Source organism: Carassius gibelio, chromosome A21 (assembly GCF_023724105.1).
Source record: "Carassius gibelio isolate Cgi1373 ecotype wild population from Czech Republic chromosome A21, carGib1.2-hapl.c, whole genome shotgun sequence".
Classification (NCBI taxonomy): Eukaryota; Metazoa; Chordata; class Actinopteri; order Cypriniformes; family Cyprinidae; genus Carassius; species Carassius gibelio.
In genome coordinates, this window is record NC_068391.1 from 11046397 (window position 1) to 11066971 (window position 20575).

Below are 20575 nucleotides of genomic sequence, written 5' to 3' on the forward strand. Positions count from 1 at the left end.
GCAAGAAGAAAAATTAATGTGTGTACTGCAAAATAATGGCATCAAAATAAGTCTTTCTATTAAGCATTTAGCCTTTACAAGGGCTCATTTGTCGTGACTCCTTTGAGAGATTGTCAACATGTGGAAAAAAAAGAGCTATAGCCCGTGAGTCGCTACCTTCACCTCAGATTCTGTCACTGTGCCCAGTGTATGTCAGCTGTTTAAAGAAACCCAGACCTTTATGTTTAGGTCACTCAAAATCTCTGGCTTTCTGTGTTATGCGGTTTCGACGAGGTCGGTGTAGAGGTGTGCTATATGCCGTCAGAGCAGAGGAGAGTCATTTGATTCATAACAGCTTTCAGAACTCTTCTGCTTCATCTAGGTTCATAACTATTATTAAATTAATAAGAGCCTGTGCCCTGCTTCTGTCTCTAACACTATATCAATTTTTTCTCCTCGTTTCATTAATCAAAAATAAAGTAAAATACTGTATACTATTTTTTTTTAATCAAAGTACTATGTTTTTGGACATGTTTGCTTTCATTAAAGCTGCATTTGTTTATCCCAGGTGCTTTGCTGTTTACACTGTGCTTTCCTTCTCACCAGTTTCTTATTCTTGTTTCTCCATCAGGAGCTGTGTGATGATCCTCACTTGTTTGTGGATGGGATCAGTGCCCATGACCTGCACCAAGGGCAGCTGGGAAACTGCTGGTTTGTGGCGGCCTGCTCCAGCCTGGCTTCCCGAGAGTCACTGTGGCAGAAAGTAAGTTACTATAGAGTGGAGACATGTGTCTATCCGGCATTTAATGTTCCCTCTAATCTACAATTTTGTTGCTGCATAGATGGAAAGAAATCAGCGCAGAAGGCAGAGACCATAATATCCATAATATTCATTCATTTAAAATATAGACATTTTTTAAATCAGAGCAAATACCATATTTCAAATGAAGTCCATCTTAATGTCCACTTACTTTCCTTATGAAAGTGCAGCTGTAAGAAGACTTGTTAAAATACTCAGCACTGATTCATATGCAAGATAAAGAGAGCGTCCTAGAATTTGGAGGCCATTATTAGTCTTGTGACCTTGACAAAACAGAACAATAACAAAAACATGATAGAAATATGTTTTCTCAGCTAGCACAAAAAAGGTTTTGCCTATACTTTTCCCTTGATACTCTAAGCTTGCAGACGTCTCCCATTAAAACCTGTGTTGTGGGATTTAAACCTGCATATTCTTGCATATTTTTTCAGAATATCTCATATTTGTTATCTTACTTATCGAGTGTGTTAAAGTGTGAGGATGAGCTAAATGGTCTCTCTGAGCTCTATTAGCAGCTGTAACTGGCATCCATAGTATCTCTGTGCTCTGTTAGGAACCATTACCCGATGATGGTTAAACAGAGGAGAGATCAAGTCACCTGTGGCTTTATGTACACAAGCATACCTTGAGTCCCTGTATTTCAGTTTCTGTTGTAGTTTTGTTGGTGGTAGACTGTTAAAGTTTCTGAGCTGTTATTTAGCTTAAAATGTTATGGTTTGTCTGCCTGCATCCTCCTCAGGGTGTAAAGTGTTTTCCCCTGCTTCTCCCATAGAAACACACATCCTCATGAAGGGTTTCCCATGTGACTCCTCTCCCCCGTCCTGTCATTTGTTTTCCTGACAGGATCGGACATTGATAAATGAAGGTGTGCATGCTACTATCCTTGCCCCGTGTCTTTGCAGCAACCTTTTATCTCACCCAATCACATGCACTCAGCATGGGTACATACACAAGGGCAGTGGTTATCAGCCACGGGGTCACAAAATGACTATTTCTAATTTTATTCCTCATCCATAAAATCAACTGGAATAGTCATGGCCTTCAAATATTATTGTGGACATAAAGGAGCCTTGAAGTGAAAAAGATTGAGAACCACTGCTCAATGGCTGTTTTAATCTTTTTGAATTATTAGTGTGATTCATGTTGAGTTACCTCCATTAGTCTCATCACAGTCAGAAAAACAGCTTAACATGAACAGTCAGACAAATAAAGCTCAACAAATTGCATAAAACATTGGTCATAACATTACAAAATCTAATTGTATAGGTTTTTAGGAGCATAATTTTAAACTACTAGGACTGAACAGAAAGTCATCGTTCTCTCACTTCTGGAACTCTATGGAGCACTCGATGTTCTCTGGACTCAAGCCGTCTTCGAAGGCGAACACAAAATTCATCACCTTTCGAACCTTGGCCAGCTTGGCTTTCCTCTCGCCGAACTCCTGGGCATCAGCCTCGTACCATTGAATGAGATCGTCATCTGCACTTTTCCAGAAGAACCCAGTTGGTTCGAGGAGCTGGCGGGTCATGAGGTGAGTGAGGTCGGGTGTCCAGAGCTGGGAGGTTGCGATGATGTTCAGGCGGCCATGTGCAGAGATGCGGATGTTCCAGCCGGTGAAATGCAGGGCCTGTACGGAGGAGTCCAGTCGGTAGATGTGCTCATTGGACTAAAGTAGAAGTTCTCCCTGGTTGAACATCAGTTTTAAAGACATCCCAATCAAGATGTTTTGAAACCTGACAGCTTAGGTCTTCTTTTTTTTTCTTCTCTTGTCTGACAGGATTAGGTTTGGTATCTACCGTGTGACCTTCTCTTCGCTCTGCTGATGTCTTCTGCGTTATGAGTGCCACAGTGAGAAATTGTGCTCTGAAACCAGCTTATTTCACAGTGGGGAGATGTTTGTTGTTCTGGGAAACAGAAATGCTGTGTTCTCCAAGAGGGAATTTGAGACATCCGTGTTTGCTACATGTGTTTGTTTCACATCCACCTGTCAATAGTTTTCTCACGAGGTGAATAGAGATGTGGGTTGGCGCATCTCCTGTATTCAGCATCGCAATGTGTACCTGAGCCCAGATAATGGACCTGCTCATCTTGGAACAACTACCAGAGAGGTGAACTTGAAGAGGTTCTGTCCCAAAGGACTCGCTCAAGATGAAAGAAATGTATATGTTCTGTACGGCTTCAAATTCACCCTGGTGTCCTTCTCACAACTGTCTTTAACGTTCAGGAAATGCTGCATCTGTCTGCATTTATGAACATTTAAATTAATAAGCAATGACATGAACCTGATCCACTAAATATTACACAATATTGAAAACTCATATATAGTTTAGTGATAATTGTTAATAATAAAAATGAGTCCTGGCAACTAAATGGAATAAATAAGGTTGAGATGAGCTATTAAATATACTGACACTAATAATACATTTCTTGTTTAAGCAAAAACTAATAAAAATGACAAATGCACATACAAATTTTACAAAATACAAATTCTATAAAACTGAAAATATAAAAAGTGACACCACATGACACTTATGTCTTTTTCTAGGTTATCCCAGACTGGAAGGAGCAGGAATGGGATCCAGAGAAGCCAGAGTCTTATGCAGGAATATTCCACTTCCGCTTCTGGCGGTTTGGGGAATGGGTGGACGTGGTGATCGATGACCGTCTCCCCACAGTGGAAAACCAGTTGGTCTACTGCCATTCAAATGATAGCAACGAGTTCTGGAGTGCCCTTGTGGAAAAAGCCTATGCCAAGTAAGCAGTTCAGGCAGCAGACAAATTCAAAAGGTCTATGCAGAGACATAAGCATTCATGTAGTGTGATGACATAGTGATGCTAGGTTCTTTTTTCTATACCAAAAAAAAAGAGTTTATGGCTGCTATGAGGCCCTGGATGGTGGAAACACAGCCGATGCCCTGGTGGACTTTACTGGCGGCGTGTCAGAACCCATGGACCTTCTGGAGGGCCAGTTTGCTCAGGATGAAGTCGCCAGAAACCAGCTCTTTGAGAGAGTGCTCAAGGTCCATAATCGAGATGGCCTTATCAGCTGCTCTATCAGGGTGAGAAGGACACTATATACACTACATATAATCTGTATTAAAGTACTAGCTAGTATTTTCAAATTTGTATAATTTTTATATACAGTATATAAACATATATATTACATTACAATATTTATGTTTATTTTACATTTTGATTATTTTAGTATATTCTTTTATTTTATTTTAGTATATTTTAGTACAGTATACTTTATATATATATATATATATATATATATATATATATATATATATATATATATATATATATATATTATATATATAAATATACATACATACATTGTGGAAGCACATATTATTGATCAGCATTTGTCTCACGCCTGTCAAGATTTGTATTCAAACACTCATCTATTAATCCAGCCATCCATTTTTTTTCTGCCTTCATTTTTTTTTTCATAAGAGTAAACTTTCCCAGACTCAAAGCAATCTTTGATTGTGTGTGACTTGCTTATCAATGGTCTGTGAAACCTTTCATCAATGGTAAAAAATTTTTAAAAAAAAATCCTTTTTGAATATCTTCATAGCTGGATTTATTTTCTTCACTAGAATATCAAATAAAATGCCGCTCAATACTTCAGTTCACTAAGAGATCTCCATTGAGTGTTAAGGAACATTTAGAAACTCATCTGAACAGCATCATCTGATGTGACAGACAGGTCTGTGATGTAAGCAGGTTGTCTGGGGATCATATCAAGTTTCACCATAACTTAAGGGCTTTTGTTCAAATTTAGAGGATAAATGAAACATTGATTTATAAATGTTCTGTTAGATACTCCACAAAGTCCTTTTATGTCCAAGATCAGTCACTCTCTGTTTGTTCTTACAACCTAGTCGCAATGATATCGACACAATAATTCATGTCACAGAGCCTAAACACCTATGCATATTGTCAGCTTCATTTGCACAGCAAGCCCTTTGTTCATTGGAGTGTGATAAATGGGCGTGGCTTGTCTCCTACTGATTCACATCACCATATTTCACTGTACCATAAAAACCCATGTTTTTATAATTGATCACTCACAGACAGTGCATGTGCATAGACTTTAAATTTGGTGCTCAGCAATCTAGCTGAAATTTGACCTTCGGTATATAGGCAACCACAGTAGAGGACATGGAGGCGAGACTGGACTGTGGGTTAGTGAAAGGCCATGCCTATGCGGTGACCGACGTTCGCAAAGTCCGTCTGGGACACGGCCTGCTGGCGTTTTTCAAGTCAGAAAAGCTGCACATGATTCGCATGAGGAATCCCTGGGGTGAAAAGGAGTGGAGTGGACCTTGGAGCGATAGGTGAGACTGCCCCCTTCTGTATTGGAGGTCTTACAGCATCTAGAGCAGGGATGTCCACTCCTGTTCCTGGAGGGCTAATGTCCTGTGGATTTTTGCTCCAACACACTTGCCAGTACGTTTCTAATGAGCCCGAACACTTTGATTAGCTGGTTCATGTGTGTTTAATTAGTGTTGGAGCTAAAGCAGGACAGTGGCCTTCCAGAATCTGATTTTGACACCCCTGATCTAGAGCAGTGGTTCTCAACCTTTTTTTCCACTGGGTTGCACTATTGTTCAAGGGCAAGTCTTGTGGGCCGCGCGCATATAATTTACATATTACATCACAAATACATGATTTATAATATTATTGCCTAAATATTGATATCTAATCGATTACATTCATTGAAATAAATAAATAATTCTACTCCCCATAAATTAAACACCTGATGCTGTTGGGAGCTGACCAATTTTGTGAAATTAGGTTTGAAAGGTTTACAGCACAATTGTAAGATGCACTCTACTCTGTAAGTGCACAGGAGCATGATTGACTTGACACGCGACATTGCAGAAAATGTACGTTCACAAATGTAATCTATGTTGATCCAAATATGGAAAGCACTTTCGAATTTAATAATATGAGGTTTGCCACATTTCCTTAGTTGAGGATGATTGCTGCGTAGAATGGGTATTTAAACCGCAAACCGAAAATCCAGTACTCTTTTTCTGATACTGTGACTATTCTTGTTTGTATTGGTTCATTCGCTGCCATTTTCCACATTTCTTTTTTCTCCTTTCAAAACAAATTTGTCCATCCTGATGCTCAATTTTTCCGAACTAATGGCTATTGATGACTATTTGAATTGAATTTTGCCAAAGTGGGCACTTGTATGTGTTCGTTAAATACGTAACGTTACGTGACTAGGTCTGCCCATGTCTGAAAATAATATATGAAAATCAAAATAATTTCACATGAAAACATTAGGCTATAGCTTATATTTCTTAAGTATATTTTTAAATTAATGTAAAAACTAAAATTAATTGCAAAACTGAAAGTTTTAATTGTGTTCAGCATGGTGGGCCGCATTTAAATTCGTAATGGGCCGTGGGTTGAGAACCACTAATCTAGAGTATAGTATAAGGCAGGGTTTGCGAACTCCTGGGGATTTGTGAGGAAACTGAGGGGGTACTTCATGTAAATATATTAGATCAAAAAGGGTTTTATTTTTTTTATGACAGGACATAATAGGAGATAAGAGAGCTAAAGAATTGTAAAGACTGTCAGTCCAAATCAGATTTTTGTGCACATCCATTTGGAATCTGATCATATTTACCATGTGTTAATGTCAACAAAAAATTCAATACGATTTTGTTTGACCTGCACTTCCCAAAAACAAACACATTGTTTCTGCAACAACTGTCATTATGTTTCCTACAACAATGTCTTACATTTTTATGTTTTAAGTGGCAAAAAAAGGAAAAAAAAAATCTCATCAGAGCGGTCAGACTGAATCAGATTTCCAGGAATGTCATTTGAATCAGTGTTTGCAGAAAGTAAAGATTGAGCTCAAATTGATGATATACTGCTAGTCTGCACAGTCTTTAAATTTTGAGACTGGCGGAGATGGCAACATGGAAAAAAATACAAATTTCTTCAGTGTAGGCATAGTAACGCAACTTTATTGCCATAGACACTAAAGCAGGTATTCCAGAATACGAAAGAGGGACACACAAATCGGATCCGAACAGCTGCGATAAACAATGTGCACAGTCAGTCATTTAGAGCTGGATAGACAATTAATCGGATTTGGACTGACAGTGTGAAAATAGCCTTAGTTGCAAGCCAGACTCAAACCCACATTTTCCACATAAGCATCAAAACTCAGTTGCTATATGACGTGCTATTGTAACCAGACACTTTTTGCACACCTTCCCAACATTCAATTCTTTATAATCTCTACAAAAACAGAATGCAAGCACATACAGAAATGATTTATCCTTTTGCCTTCTCTTGCTTCCCGCAGTGTAGTGCTATACATCCTCAGAGACTAGAGAAAACCACTTCCTCTCTTATGATTTCAGTATAAATAACACATAGCCGAAATACCTATTCTTATCTCTGACTGGTGTGAAATTGAGATATCAAGCCAGGCAGGCTGGTATAAAATAGAAAGCTGTTGTGATTGAAACGCAGACGTCTGAGGGTGTTTAGACATCCACCTCCTTTCATTTAAATAACTGCTCTTGTTTGATGACACCAACCCTAAATACCCACCACTGCAGGGAGAAGCATAATATTAAAATGCGGCTGTGTAATTACAGAGAGGAACATCTTTACAGTCCTTCTCATCCGTCTTTGTTCAAGTGCTACAACAGGCAGGGTTATATTGGCCTCTGAATTATTCACTGGCCAGCCAGAAGACTTTTATTGAGGTGAAAGCAATCTTTCTTTATATTTTTGCTTGATGCATTATTTATTCAGGGCTTGATTAGAAATATCATACTTGGAGAAGTGCTCTAATTCTTTCACAAAATTCCAGAAAATCTTAGTTGATAGTTGTGGATGCGGGCTGTTGTCAGTGAGTATAGTCGTGTGTGTTGTGTGTGAATGATTATTTCTCTCAGTCTGATGTACGATGAGTAATCACTGCTCTGTTTTGTAGCTCAGAAGAGTGGAAGAAAGTGAGCAAGAGTGAGAGAGAGAAACTAGGGGTCACTGTTCAGGATGATGGAGAGTTTTGGTGAGGCTCGCTCCACTCATATCTTTCTAGATCAGTCTCAGAGATCATAGTGTCTTATCAGATGGGTTCCAAAAGTCTGAGACTACTAGTGAAAATGCTTCTGTTTTCCATTTTGATAACACTTTACAAAAAGGTTCATTGGTTAACATTAGTTAACTACTTTAGTTTACCTGAACTAAGAATGAACAATACTTTTTACAGCATTTATTAATCTTAGTTGATTTTAATTTCAGCATTTACTAATGCATTATTTAAATCAAAAGTTGTGCTTGCTAACATTAGTTAATGCACTCTGAATTAGCATGAACTAACAATGAATGACTGTGATTTTATTAACTAACATTAACAAAAATGAATACATTGTGTAATAAATGTGTTGTTCATTATTTGTTCGTATTAGTTAATAAATTAACTAACATTTACTAATAGAACCTTATTGTAAAGTGTAACCTGCCTGTTTATAGATGTATTAAATAATAAGATGAATAAAATTATATAGCAGCACTATGCAATAACTCATTTAAATTGGTATCATGAACTAATAATAAACAACAATTTCTGCACAATTTATTAATCTAGTTAATTGTTAATTTAGCAATATAATTTTATAAAAATATTATTATCTTACATTACATTATATTATATTGCAAGTATATTATATTAAATGCTTTAATGCAACACTTTGCATTAGTCTAAAATAATTAACATATATATATATATATATTTTTTTTTATACTCCATTACGTATGATGGATTAACAAAAACTATTATTCCATTTATGAATCTAGGTTAATGTTTAATTTACAGCATTTGTAATTATAGGTTAATGTTAGCTAGGAAATGTACTATTGTAAATCAATGTTTGCTAATAATACAGTAATTTTAATCAAAACATCTTGTAACGATAGTAATGTATTAGAATATGTGGAAATTAACCTATATTAATTCAGTTAATATTATAAAAATATTGTTAATCCATTATATCTATACATTGACTAATGTTAACAAACTGAACTGTTTTGTAAAATATTACCTTTGTGTCAGTTTGTTGAAAATTGAGTAAAAAGTAGATCAACTGAACAAAAAACACAAATTTGTTTGTTGTTACCCTATTTTTCTTTAAAACTTTGTTTATTTCTATTATTAAATCTGATTTTATTTCAGGTTTAAATCCAGTTTTATCACAGTATCCCAGATTTTATACTTTTGTACCCCACTGCATGTGATAAACACGTAAATTCTCCATTTATCATCAACTTCTGTTCCCCCACTGGTTGTGAACTTCTTTACCAGGATGAACTTTGGAGATTTCTGTCACTATTTCACTGACCTGATCCTGTGTCGACTGATAAACACTTCTTACTTGAGTATTCATAAGACCTGGGAGGAGGAGGTGATGAGGGGCTCCTGGATCCACCGTGAAGAACCGCTCCGCAACCGTGCCGGAGGCTGCATTAACCATAAAGCCACATTTCTGCAAAACCCACAGGTCAGTGGACTTGTGTGCATCTGCCTTGTAAAATGTTGTTTTGGCTTCTGACATAATAATGCATGTTCCTGCCCACAGTATGTTTTTGATGTGAGGAAAGTGGAAGACGAGGTGCTGATCTGCCTGCAGCAAAAAGAACGCAGAGCTACTCCCAAGGAGGGCAAAGGCGAGAACCTGGCAATTGGATTTGACATCCATAGGGTACAGAATTACATGATTTCGTTGCAGCACAATACAAACCTTCACATCTGCCTACTGAATATAGTATAAGAGACTAATGCCAAAAATAGAAGTACAAAAAAATTGATTTATGGTATCCTGTCAGTCAACGTTCCTGTCTTGATCAAGCCTCTTTTCTACCACCAGGTGGAGTTGAATAGGAAATACAGAATGCACTCAGCCCAGCAGAAGGTCGCAGGGTCGATCTACATCAACTCTCGCTGTGTCTTTCTAAAGAAAGAGCTAAAGGAAGGACGTTACGTCATCATCCCCACAACCTTTGACCCAGGTCAAAAAGGAGAGTTCCTGCTCAGAGTCTTCACTGATGTGCCTTCAGACTGCAAGTAAATTAGCTTCTAGAAAAGAAAAGAATAGACCGACCTGCACCCCACTTTCCTATTATTTCTTCATCACATTCTTGGCTTCTTCCGTGTAAGGTTTATATTGAAAGGGACATGTCTCTGGCAGTGTTATTTTAGTAGACATGTTATTTATTTACAGTAAATTTGTAAAGTTTTATAAAAAAAAGAAATTACAATTTATACGTTTCATCTAATATTTATATTTGATTTTAATATTTTACAGTTATATTATATAGTGCTGAAAATGCATATTTGCCATAGCAGAAATTAATTACATTTTAAAATAAATTCAAATTGAAAATATTTTCTACTTTAATTTGCAATATTTCATAAGATTATTGCTTTTACTGTATGTTTGATCAAGTAAATGTATCCTTGGTGTTTTAAGTTTTTCATCTAATATTAGTATTTTTAGTCTCATTTTAGTTAAAAAAATTGTAGAAGTTTTAGATTTATTTTTGTTAACAATAACAGCATTGGTGCCTGGCCAGAAACTGGTATCTGGCTGATATCATTCCTGCTTGTGATTCCTTAGAGAACTAACTCTGGACGAGCCTCCTCAGACGTGCTGGACCGGGGTGTGCGGTTACCCTCAGCTGGTCACCCAGGTGCATGTGTTAAGTGCCGAAGGCCTGCAGGGCCAAGATGCCAATGGAGGTATGTCATATACAGTACATGACAGATATATATTGCACTGTGTGTTCAGATGAACAAAAATCAAAAGCTGAAGACCAATGCTATTAATCTATATTGATAGATGTTGAATTTATGATTTCTCTTTTTAAAAATGATCTTGCATCGTTGATTTCTCCACTTAAATCCTGAAATCAGTGCTCCCTAATCTGCAGACATATACATTTTTGAAGAATAGTTCACCCAAAAATGCAGGTTTTCTGTCATCTTTGACTGTGGTAAATGATTTTTGGATGAATTATTCCTGTAAGCTATTACATATTGAGACACATATGCTGCTTAATAAGTCTAGAGCTTTTACATATAGAAATCTCTTTTGACCGTACAGAGCTACACTGCTTGATCTCCCACAAGACACGGTCTGACTTCTGCATAGGAGGTACTGACTTAGCAGCCACTAGCATCTAAATGTATCTCCCTCAACTTATAAAAATATGAGCGTGTAATTAGATTAATCTGAATTCTGAAATGTGTCAAAATCTGCCACACTGTCTCTTGTTTATTTGTAGCACTTAATAGTAAAAGTCATGCAAAACAAATATATATATAAATTTTAATACAGGTTTTTCTTGTGACTAGCATTACTTTGTGCTCCAGTGTCTTTAGTTCACTAGTCTGTGCATTTGTGTTTTAAGTGTTACATTTCAGTACTCTGGTTCTACATATGCATTTATGTTTTTAGTGACACTTTCTTAGCCATATTGAAATATAATAAAGTGTAAAAATCACAAGAAAATAAAACATGCAAAGATAATCCTCAGAAACCAAGATCCACAAAACTTCCAAAGTTGTTACAGTGAGTCTCTAATGACAAGGTGAGTGAGTGAGTGAGTGAGTGTGAGAGTGAGTGAGTGAGTGAGTGAGTGAGTGAGTGAGTGAGTGAGTGAGTGAGTGAGTGAGTGAGTGAGTGTGAGTGAGAGTGAGTGAGTGAGTGACTGAGTGACTGGGTGTGAGAGTGAGTGAGTGTGAGAGTGAGTGAGTGAGTGAGTGAGTGAGTGAGTGAGTGAGTGAGTGAGTGAGTGAGTGAGTGTGAGTGAGAGTGAGTGAGTGAGTGACTGAGTGACTGGGTGTGAGAGTGAGTGAGTGTGAGAGTGTGAGAGTGAGTGAGTGTGAGTATGAGTGTGAGAGTGATTGAGTGAGTGTGAGAGTGAGTGAGTGAGTGAGTGAGTGAGTGTGAGAGTGAGTGAGTGTGAGTGAGTGAGTGAGTGAGTGAGTGAGTGAGTGAGTGAGTGAGTGACTGAGTGACTGACTGACTGACTGACTGAGTGACTGGGTGTGAGAGTGAGTGAGTGTGAGAGTGAGTGAGTGAGTGTGAGAGTGAGTGAGTGACTGTGAGTGAGTGAGTGAGTGAGTGAGTGAGTGAGTGAGTGAGTGAGTGAGTGAGTGAGTGAGTGAGTGAGAGTGAGTGAGTGAGTGAGTGTGAGAGTGAGTGAGTGAGTGAGTGAGTGTGAGAGTGTGAGAGTGAGTGAGTGAGTGAGTGAGTGAGTGAGTGAGTGAGTGAGTGAGTGTGAGAGTGAGTGAGAGTGAGTGTGAGAGTGAGTGAGTGAGTGAGTGAGTGAGTGAGTGAGTGAGTGAGTGTGAGTGAGTGAGTGAGAGTGAGTGAGTGAGTGAGTGACTGAGTGACTGAGTGACTGAGTGACTGAGTGACTGAGTGACTGGGTGTGAGAGTGAGTGAGTGTGAGAGTGAGTGAGTGAGTGAGTGAGTGAGTGTGAGAGTGAGTGAGTGTGAGTGTGAGAGTGAGTGAGTGAGTGTGAGAGTGAGTGAGTGAGTGAGTGAGTGACTGTGAGTGAGTGAGTGAGTGAGTGTGAGAGTGAGTGTGAGAGTGAGTGAGTGTGAGAGTGAGTGAGTGTGAGTGAGTGAGTGAGTGAGTGAGTGACTGACTGACTGACTGACTGACTGACTGAGTGACTGGGTGTGAGAGTGAGTGAGTGAGTGTGAGAGTGAGTGAGTGAGTGAGTGTGAGAGTGAGTGAGTGAGTGAGTGAGTGACTGTGAGTGAGTGAGTGACTGTGAGTGAGTGAGTGTGAGAGTGAGTGAGTGTGAGAGTGAGTGAGTGAGTGTGAGAGTGAGTGAGTGTGAGAGTGAGTGAGTGAGTGAGTGACTGTGAGTGAATGAGTGAGTGAGTGAGTGAGTGAGTGAGTGTGAGAGTGAGTGAGTGAGTGTGAGAGTGAGTGAGTGAGTGAGTGAGTGTGAGAGTGAGTGAGTGTGAGAGTGAGTGAGTGAGTGAGTGAGTGAGTGAGTGAGAGTGAGTGTGAGTGTGAGTGTGAGAGTGAGTGAGTGAGTGACTGTGAGTGAGTGAGTGACTGTGAGTGAGTGAGTGTGAGAGTGAGTGAGTGTGAGAGTGAGTGAGTGAGTGTGAGAGTGAGTGAGTGAGAGTGAGAGTGAGTGAGTGAGTGTGAGTGAGTGAGTGTGAGTGAGAGTGAGTGAGTGAGTGAGTGAGTGAGTGTGAGAGTGAGTGAGTGTGAGTGTGAGAGTGAGTGAGTGAGTGAGTGAGTGAGAGTGAGTGAGTGAGTGTGAGTGTGAGAGTGAGTGAGTGAGTGTGAGAGTGAGTGAGTGTGAGAGTGAGTGAGTGACTGAGTGACTGAGTGACTATTTTGCTTGTCAAATAGAAATATCTTGTTAAAGGTTGTTCAAAATATTTTTGATAACAATAGCTCTTGATAACAAACTTATTAAGATAATTATTTTACAGTATGTCATTGGTATAGGCAGTAGGGTAATGCATTGAATCCTGTCATATAAAGTGCCTAGCTGACATGTCTTTTTTCTTTAGCCTCTGACCCATATGTGATCATCACCTGTGAGGGGGAGAAAGTTCGCTCTCCTGTGCACAAAGACACACGCTGCCCTAATTTTGACATTAAGGGAATATTCTACCGCAAAAAGCCAAAGGAAGGCATTCACATTGAGGTGAGTTGGAAGTATTTAATCACATCTATTCCTTCTTCAGTACTTTTCACCAGCTGCTACAGATCTCCTGGCTCTGTACACTGATCTGTTCCTCTCACCTTATTTCTGCTTTTCTTCTCTGTTTCTCCTGCTCAACCCTTCTGACTGTCCCATGACGATCTCAGATCTACAATAAGAATGTGATTGTTGACACCTTCCTGGGTCAGGTGATCCTCTTTAGTGACCCTAACGACCGCCAAGAGCAGCACACGGTCTATCTTAAAGACAAGGGTAGTCACCAAGACAACAACCTTCCAGGCACACTGACTGTACGTGTGATCACCTGCACCACTTTAACCAACATCTGATCAGAAACTAAACGCAGCCTCATGCATCCTGCCACTTCACTCTCTCTGCTTGGGTTCTTCATTCACCTACAAGGCCTTTAGACCTCATAATTTATTTATTTTTTCAGTAAATGGTTAGTTGACCCTAAAAAAGTTCTGTCAGAATTTACTCACCCTCATGTCATTCCAAACCTTTTGCTGTTATTTTTTCAGTGGAGCAAAAAGGGAGACGTATAATGAATCTTAATGACTGCATTCATAAAGATCTTAAAGGGAAAGTTCAATCAAAACAAAATTCTGACATCATTTACTCACCCTAAAGTTGTTCCGAAAAGAAGATATTTTGAAGAATTTTCATAACCAAACAGTTTGGTTACCAACATTATTCCAAATATCTTCTTTTGATTTAAACAGAAGAAAGTACCTCAAAAAGGTTCGGAACAACTTGAGTACACGATGACAGAATTTTCAGTTTTGATTGAGCTATTGTTCTAAAAGCATCGTAAATGTATTCCATATAATTTATTCCAAATCTTTTAAAGCAGTATATGAGGCCTTAGTCAGGGTAGTGGCATGTTTCATTTTTGACAGGAATGAAAGCGAGGCTGTGAGGCATGGAGGTACAGTTAATTCAGTGGATTGTACTGTTGTTTAACATCATACCAATTGTTCAGCTGACGAAATGACTTTTGGAAAAAAACACTTTCAGTAGACAAACACTCCATAATATGGAAGCCTGTTTCCACCACTGAATAAAAATTGTAAAATATTAAAATATATTGCGTGATATAAATTCGCAATTGCGAGTTAAAAAGTCATAATTGTAAGATAAAAAATCGAATTCTGTGAAATAAAGTCAGAGTTGTGTGATATAAACCCGCAATTGTGAGACATAAAGTTGCAATTCTGAGAAATGAAGAGTTTATACCAGACAATACTGAGAAGAAAATTCAGAATTGCAAATTTTTACTTATTGATTCTTTTTTTTTTTTTTAGTTGTGAAACAGGCTTCCATGCCATAAAACTGTTTTTAAAGTTGTGAGTTATGAAAATGACACTAAGATCTTTATGCATGCCATTGTAAAGACCGTAACATGGTGTCTAGTCTGAATAAGGTCTATAGACTGAAATTTATTATTCAGTGATAATCTTCCGCACTGGTGAGCTGTTATCTTGAGAACTCATTGTGATTAGATTAGATTGAAAAGTGAGTTGAACTTGTTCATTTTGATTCATGAACAAACCGTTCGATCTGATTCACAGTTCTTAAGTTCTAACTGAATGACCACTGTTCCATGATTCATTAGTCACTATAGTCACATGATGGGCCACGTCTCGTCTGCCAGATCACTGAATGTAGCCCAGCCCTGGGAAATGATTCAAATACGATTTTCCCCTTGTCTCTCTTTCCATCCCTTCTCTTCCACACACTCATCAAATATTCAGTCAGTGTCAACATGTGTGCCCGTTCACACAGTTTCTCTAAAGATGCACAGTGACGTCGAGGTCCATCTGTTTACAGAGACCTTGATCTTTAGCAAGACCTGGTCAGCTCTCATTTAGCTGAAAGATTTCAGTGACCGGTGGGCCGCAGCAGGCACTTCTTTGGATTCTCCAGGTCACGTCGCTTAGCAACAGGAGTCTGGAAAAGAACCTACTGGAGCATAAGGGTCTCAAGTGGACCCTCGGCCAAAAGCCCACCTGGACTATCCGCCAGGCCATTCTTTGCCTGAAAACACGGATGGAGATTATTAAAATGCCAGAAGGTTTGATAAGCATTTAACCTTTTTGTACGTGTGTGTATTTTTAGGTGACCAGATAGTCCTGATTTAATGAATTCTATATCCCGACAAAGTTATATTCAAGATAAAAATGTTCCTAATAATTTGTATTAGCTTTAGTTTGACACCTGTAAACAGTGTTTTAAAACGTCATCGCTATGATTTTTCTTTCATTAGAAACCAGCCGTTTCATAACAAGAGATGTTTTTGAAGGCAGCTTATGTGGCCCTTTTGACCAGTGTTATTGTAGGATTGTTTTTATACTATTTTGTTTTTTATTAATATTTTCAAGTAGCCTTTAGCCTCGGTTTCAGTTAAAAATTCAGTTTTAGTCATTTTGCTATTAGCTTTTTAATTTTTTAGATTATTTTTATATAAGTTTAGTTTACAGTTTTTTTAGTGCTTCAATTTTAAAATGTTTTGTTTCATTTATTACCAAGGTAACATTTCTCATTTCCTCTCAGGTTCCTTAGTTTTAAGTCTGATATTTTATACATTTTATTTTCTTTCAGCTTTCAAACCCAAAAAAAAAAGAGAGAGATTTAAAAGTAATTTAAAAGTTACAATAACAACACTGCTTCGATCCACTAATAGAAGTTGTTGCATTGTCCTTACAATACAGAGAAGTGCTAACATGCACATTAATTAAGTACACGCTAGTATTTTATATTTTATATTTGTTCTTAGACTGTTTTGAATTAAAACAGGCATCAAATCAGGCCAAAATGTGCTTATACTCTATGTAAGCATGTATCCCGATTTGGTTTTCGTGGTTGTCTGGTCACCCTGGTGTATGAGTGCTTGTGATCCAATAGCCTTCAAACATAACCTAAGGACCATTAAAAGGTAATGCATGTTTAAATCAAAGGGAAATCAGTGCTAGCGGTGCTCAAAGGATGGAGAGCAGGCCTTTAGACCCACAAATATCTTTACCTCTAAGGATCGCGAGACTGTAAAACAAGGATTTATCTGTCTTAATGACTTTCTAGTCAGACTCCTGCCAAGCAGCAAGAGCCATTGTTTGAGCTACGCAAGAACTGCCTCACGATTGCATTAACAGATGTTCTGTACTTAAGAGAAGGTCCCTCCTTTTGTCTCTCAACTCCACATGACAATGAAGAACTGCACCTTAACTACAGACCCGTGGTGACTATCATCACCAGCTTTGTGTCCTTTCCAATGGCTAGTTGTGCTGTTCCACCAGAGACTGCTACCGAACCCTTTGTGCACTACAATGACTTTCTGTATGTTTTCAGTCACTATAAGTGAATTCTAGAAAACAGAAATAAGTCCACATCACACAACCTTTATCATGGTTGGATATGTTTCAGCATCCTCTCATGTATTTTTATTTGAATGTCAGCTGCACTACTGTGATTTCTGCAGTGTGTTGTGCTGAAGATTTGAGGATTTATTCCTTCATGAGTCATGTTTGCTAATTTTAGTTATCTTAATTATCTTTTTTTGTATTGTCTGTGAAGTATTATTTTGTTACCTTGTGTAAAGTTTCTTAATTTTTTCCATGGTGAAACAGATGTGAAGGTCAAATGGTACACAAGTTACCATGAGCCTGTTTGCCATTTTTAATATTGTGTGTCAAAAAAAAATGTAGCATAAGAATCTCAAATATTAGCTTATAATGACTAATGTTTATAAAATTTGTAATGTTTGTAAAGTTGAGCTGCTGATCCAAATGAATACTGATGCTCAAACTAAGAGGAACAGGAAAAGAAGTGAGAAGAAGAGAAACACAAAGAGACCAAACGTTGTTATATACCAGGTTCGAACAATACAGTGCCAATCAGAGAAACAATGTTGGATGACAAGACCACTCTCAAACCCTGTGGATTAGCCTTTGGCAAAATGTGGTTCATCGGAGACAAACTGATTTTATTCAGGCATGAATGAAGCTTTTTCTTTAGCTCTGTTACATTTCAGTTTTTATACAACCAGATTGAATCCACAACAATAGCCCAGTCATTCTTTTGCATCATCTGTACCTCCACAGGCCAGATTATGACGTGTAAACAGGGGATTTGGCAAAACAAAATTTCTTGTCTGTGGATGGATTTTACTTATCTCCATTTTGACCTCTGTGACTGATTTAGTTCATAGAAAGCAATCTGTACTGAGCTGAGAGATGTTATATTGATCATATAAATTCAAACAGCTACATTTTAACAGAAAATGTGAATGTTTAAGTCAACAAACTCTCAATATATTTATTTCTCTGAAGCCTTACACTCTGGTTCAAAACGTTTCTTGGTTTGTTTGAGCAATCCCACCAGCAACATTGGCTTAACCAATCGGATGAGTGTGAGGCGGGGCTATCTATTTATCTGACCAATAGCAGACAAGGGGCTTGTTCTGGAATTTGTGCACGTTTTTTAGGTAATGTGTGCAGAAATTACACACCTTATACTGTTTAATCTGACTAAACAAACTAAGAAATAGCCTTAAATCTCTTCAGCTGTTAAAGACAACAAAGCTTTCATTATTCATTTTGCTTTGTTTTATCCAAAGCTTAAATGTATATTTTTTTTTGGGGGGGGGGGGGTTGTTTTTGAAGAGAATGCTATGAAAGATGCCAGTGTGCCAGTACAGTTGGAGCCATATGCATTTGCTGTTTTTTATTTTATTTTTATTTTTTCTGTCAATTTTGCCAAATAACATAAGTAGCCAATGGCTTATAATGCCTTTTAATGACAAACTTGTTCTGGTGTGAGGTGTTTTCTTATGTATTTTGATTGTTCACAAGTTTTCTTTAATTATTACTGACACAAGTTTAATTTTCTTTGGCCCTGGCCATACGACAGAACAATGATGTTTAAATGGTTAGAAGGTCCTGGTTCACTCAAATTGCAGTGCATGCTTCAGATCAAATAGAGGAACTTTTGCCATGTCGTGTGTCAAGTTGATCTTGATGCGGTTTCCTAGTGCAAGTGTAATTTTGCATTGCATGTGGGTTTGTGTTTGTTTACAAACAGGTTTTATACACAGTATGAATTTATACAGTAACTTACACACTGTTTGCACAGCTAATGCAATGTACTTATGAAGGAAACATGAAACATATTTGCAGAGATTGCCCAGTTTGACTCTCTTGCATAATTTATTTACAATCTCAACTTGTATTATGTCTGTAGAGACTTTTAACTGCTTGTAATCACAAGTTGAATTCAGTTCCTCTGAATCACTGGCATTGTTTGAACTCACGTGTCACTGTTGGCCGTTAATTGCTCTCTGTGATGTTACTGGCTCTTTGGCCTTGACTGCTGCATGAACTTTGGCTGAGTGCACCTCTTTTCTTCAAAACACACCGTCACAAACGCTGTCATGCCATGTTGGACGTTCTCTAGGCATCTTGATAGAGTACAGCCTTAATAACCAGTGAATGCTTGTGGAGCGAGCGAATTCTATCGCTCTTTGTCATTGTTTTAACATGGGTCAGACGTCCAGAGAATGAGCTTGTGATACTCTTGTATTTTTTCTGCTGATGTTCAACTTGAAACTAACGTATATACACATAAACAGAAATATACAAACTATCTTGCATGGTATCATTCTATGAAACACAGCTGATATTATCTTTCTAACAGGAATCTTTTATCAGCATTTTATACTCCTTTGTTTACTATTTTATATCTAGCCATGAATCTTGTGTTAAAAAACAACAACAAACAGACATATATACTATATCTAGGGTTTCTGTATCTTATTTCTGTTTAAATGTGTTTGATTTTCCGTGCAAGTCTATCCTGGGTTACACTGTGGTTATTTGATATACTTATTTGAAGTACTTTTTTTTTTTCTTTTGTATTTTGTCAACTTGTGGCATGACTTTGAAATAAAATATTAAAAATGCACATTGGAATGTTTGATATGAAAGTTTTTTTCACTCTCTCACCTCACTGATCTGCTATTCCAATTTTATTTTAGTAATTTATTTATTTATTTATTTATTTATTTTATTTATTTTATTTTTTTTTGTGAAACGGGATGTTTGATGATGTGAAGAAAGTTTCTTTTTTTTCTCACCTCACCGATGCTCCACTTTTCAAGTTAATGTGGTCAAATTACATGTTTTATTTTATTGTATTTTCCCTAACTCTATTTAATTATTTTAACTTTTTATTTGTTTAGATTTTTGTTTTGACATTGCAACATGAAGGTGAGTAAATAATGAATTTTAATTAATGTTTTGAGTCAGAGAAATCGATCATGTGAAGTATGAAAAGAAGTGATAGATTAATTCTAAATTAATTCAAAACTGAAGTTCAAACTGAACCTCCTAACTTTACTTCAGATCTTTTAAAGTGGGGTTGAATTGCTATTTCATGCATACTGAGTTTTTTACACTGTTAAAGAGTTGGATTCCCATGCTAAACATGGACAAAGTTTCAAAAATTAAGTTGTACGTTTGAAGGAGTATTTTTGTTCCCAAAATACTCCTTCCGATTTGTCACAAGTTTCGGAAAGTTTTTTTCGAGTATGGCTCTGTGTGACGTTAGATGGAGCGGAATTTCCTTATATGGGTCCTAAGGGCACTTCTGCCGGAAGAGCGCGCGCTCCCGTATAGCAGAGGACTGAGCACAGACATTTCACTGATCAGAGCGAGAGCGTCGTGAAAAGTCACAAAAGAAGTGTGTTTGTGTTTGCCAGGGCAAGACAACCCTGCACAGATTACCAACAAAAAAAAAACAGCATTAAGGGACCAGTGGATGGAGTTTATTTTTACAGAGCATCAACGGAGTTGTGCAAGTGTTTGTGTTTGTTCCCTGCATTTCGAAGATGCTTGTTTTACAAACAAGGCCCAGTTTGACGACGGATTTGCGTATCGTTTATTTCTTTTTTTTAAGGATGACGCAATCCCAACGAAAAAGGGTCACGATCGTGTGTTGGAACAGCAGGCGGTGAGTAAAACTGCTTAAAA

At 37.7% G+C, this 20575-nt stretch overlaps 1 protein-coding gene across 2 annotated transcripts in view; it reads left to right on the top strand.

The window, feature by feature from the left end:
• Window positions 1-19508, top strand: part of LOC127941879 (calpain-5-like) — a 31705-nt gene extending 12197 nt beyond the window's left edge. The window contains exons 3-14 of one of the 2 annotated variants that reach the window (XM_052537323.1): window positions 611-742; window positions 3345-3553; window positions 3666-3858; window positions 4952-5145; window positions 7785-7862; window positions 9156-9351; window positions 9430-9552; window positions 9718-9914; window positions 10468-10589; window positions 10954-11004; window positions 13399-13535; window positions 13700-19508. In XM_052537323.1, the coding sequence (XP_052393283.1) occupies window positions 611-742; window positions 3345-3553; window positions 3666-3858; window positions 4952-5145; window positions 7785-7862; window positions 9156-9351; window positions 9430-9552; window positions 9718-9914; window positions 10468-10589; window positions 10954-11004; window positions 13399-13535; window positions 13700-13882 (1815 nt within the window). In that variant the 3' untranslated portion in view covers window positions 13883-19508. The remainder of the gene's footprint in view (window positions 1-610; window positions 743-3344; window positions 3554-3665; window positions 3859-4951; window positions 5146-7784; window positions 7863-9155; window positions 9352-9429; window positions 9553-9717; window positions 9915-10467; window positions 10590-10953; window positions 11005-13398; window positions 13536-13699) is intronic. The other variant, XM_052537324.1, reaches the window with a different exon arrangement.
• The last annotated feature ends 1067 nt before the right edge of the window (window positions 19509-20575 follow it).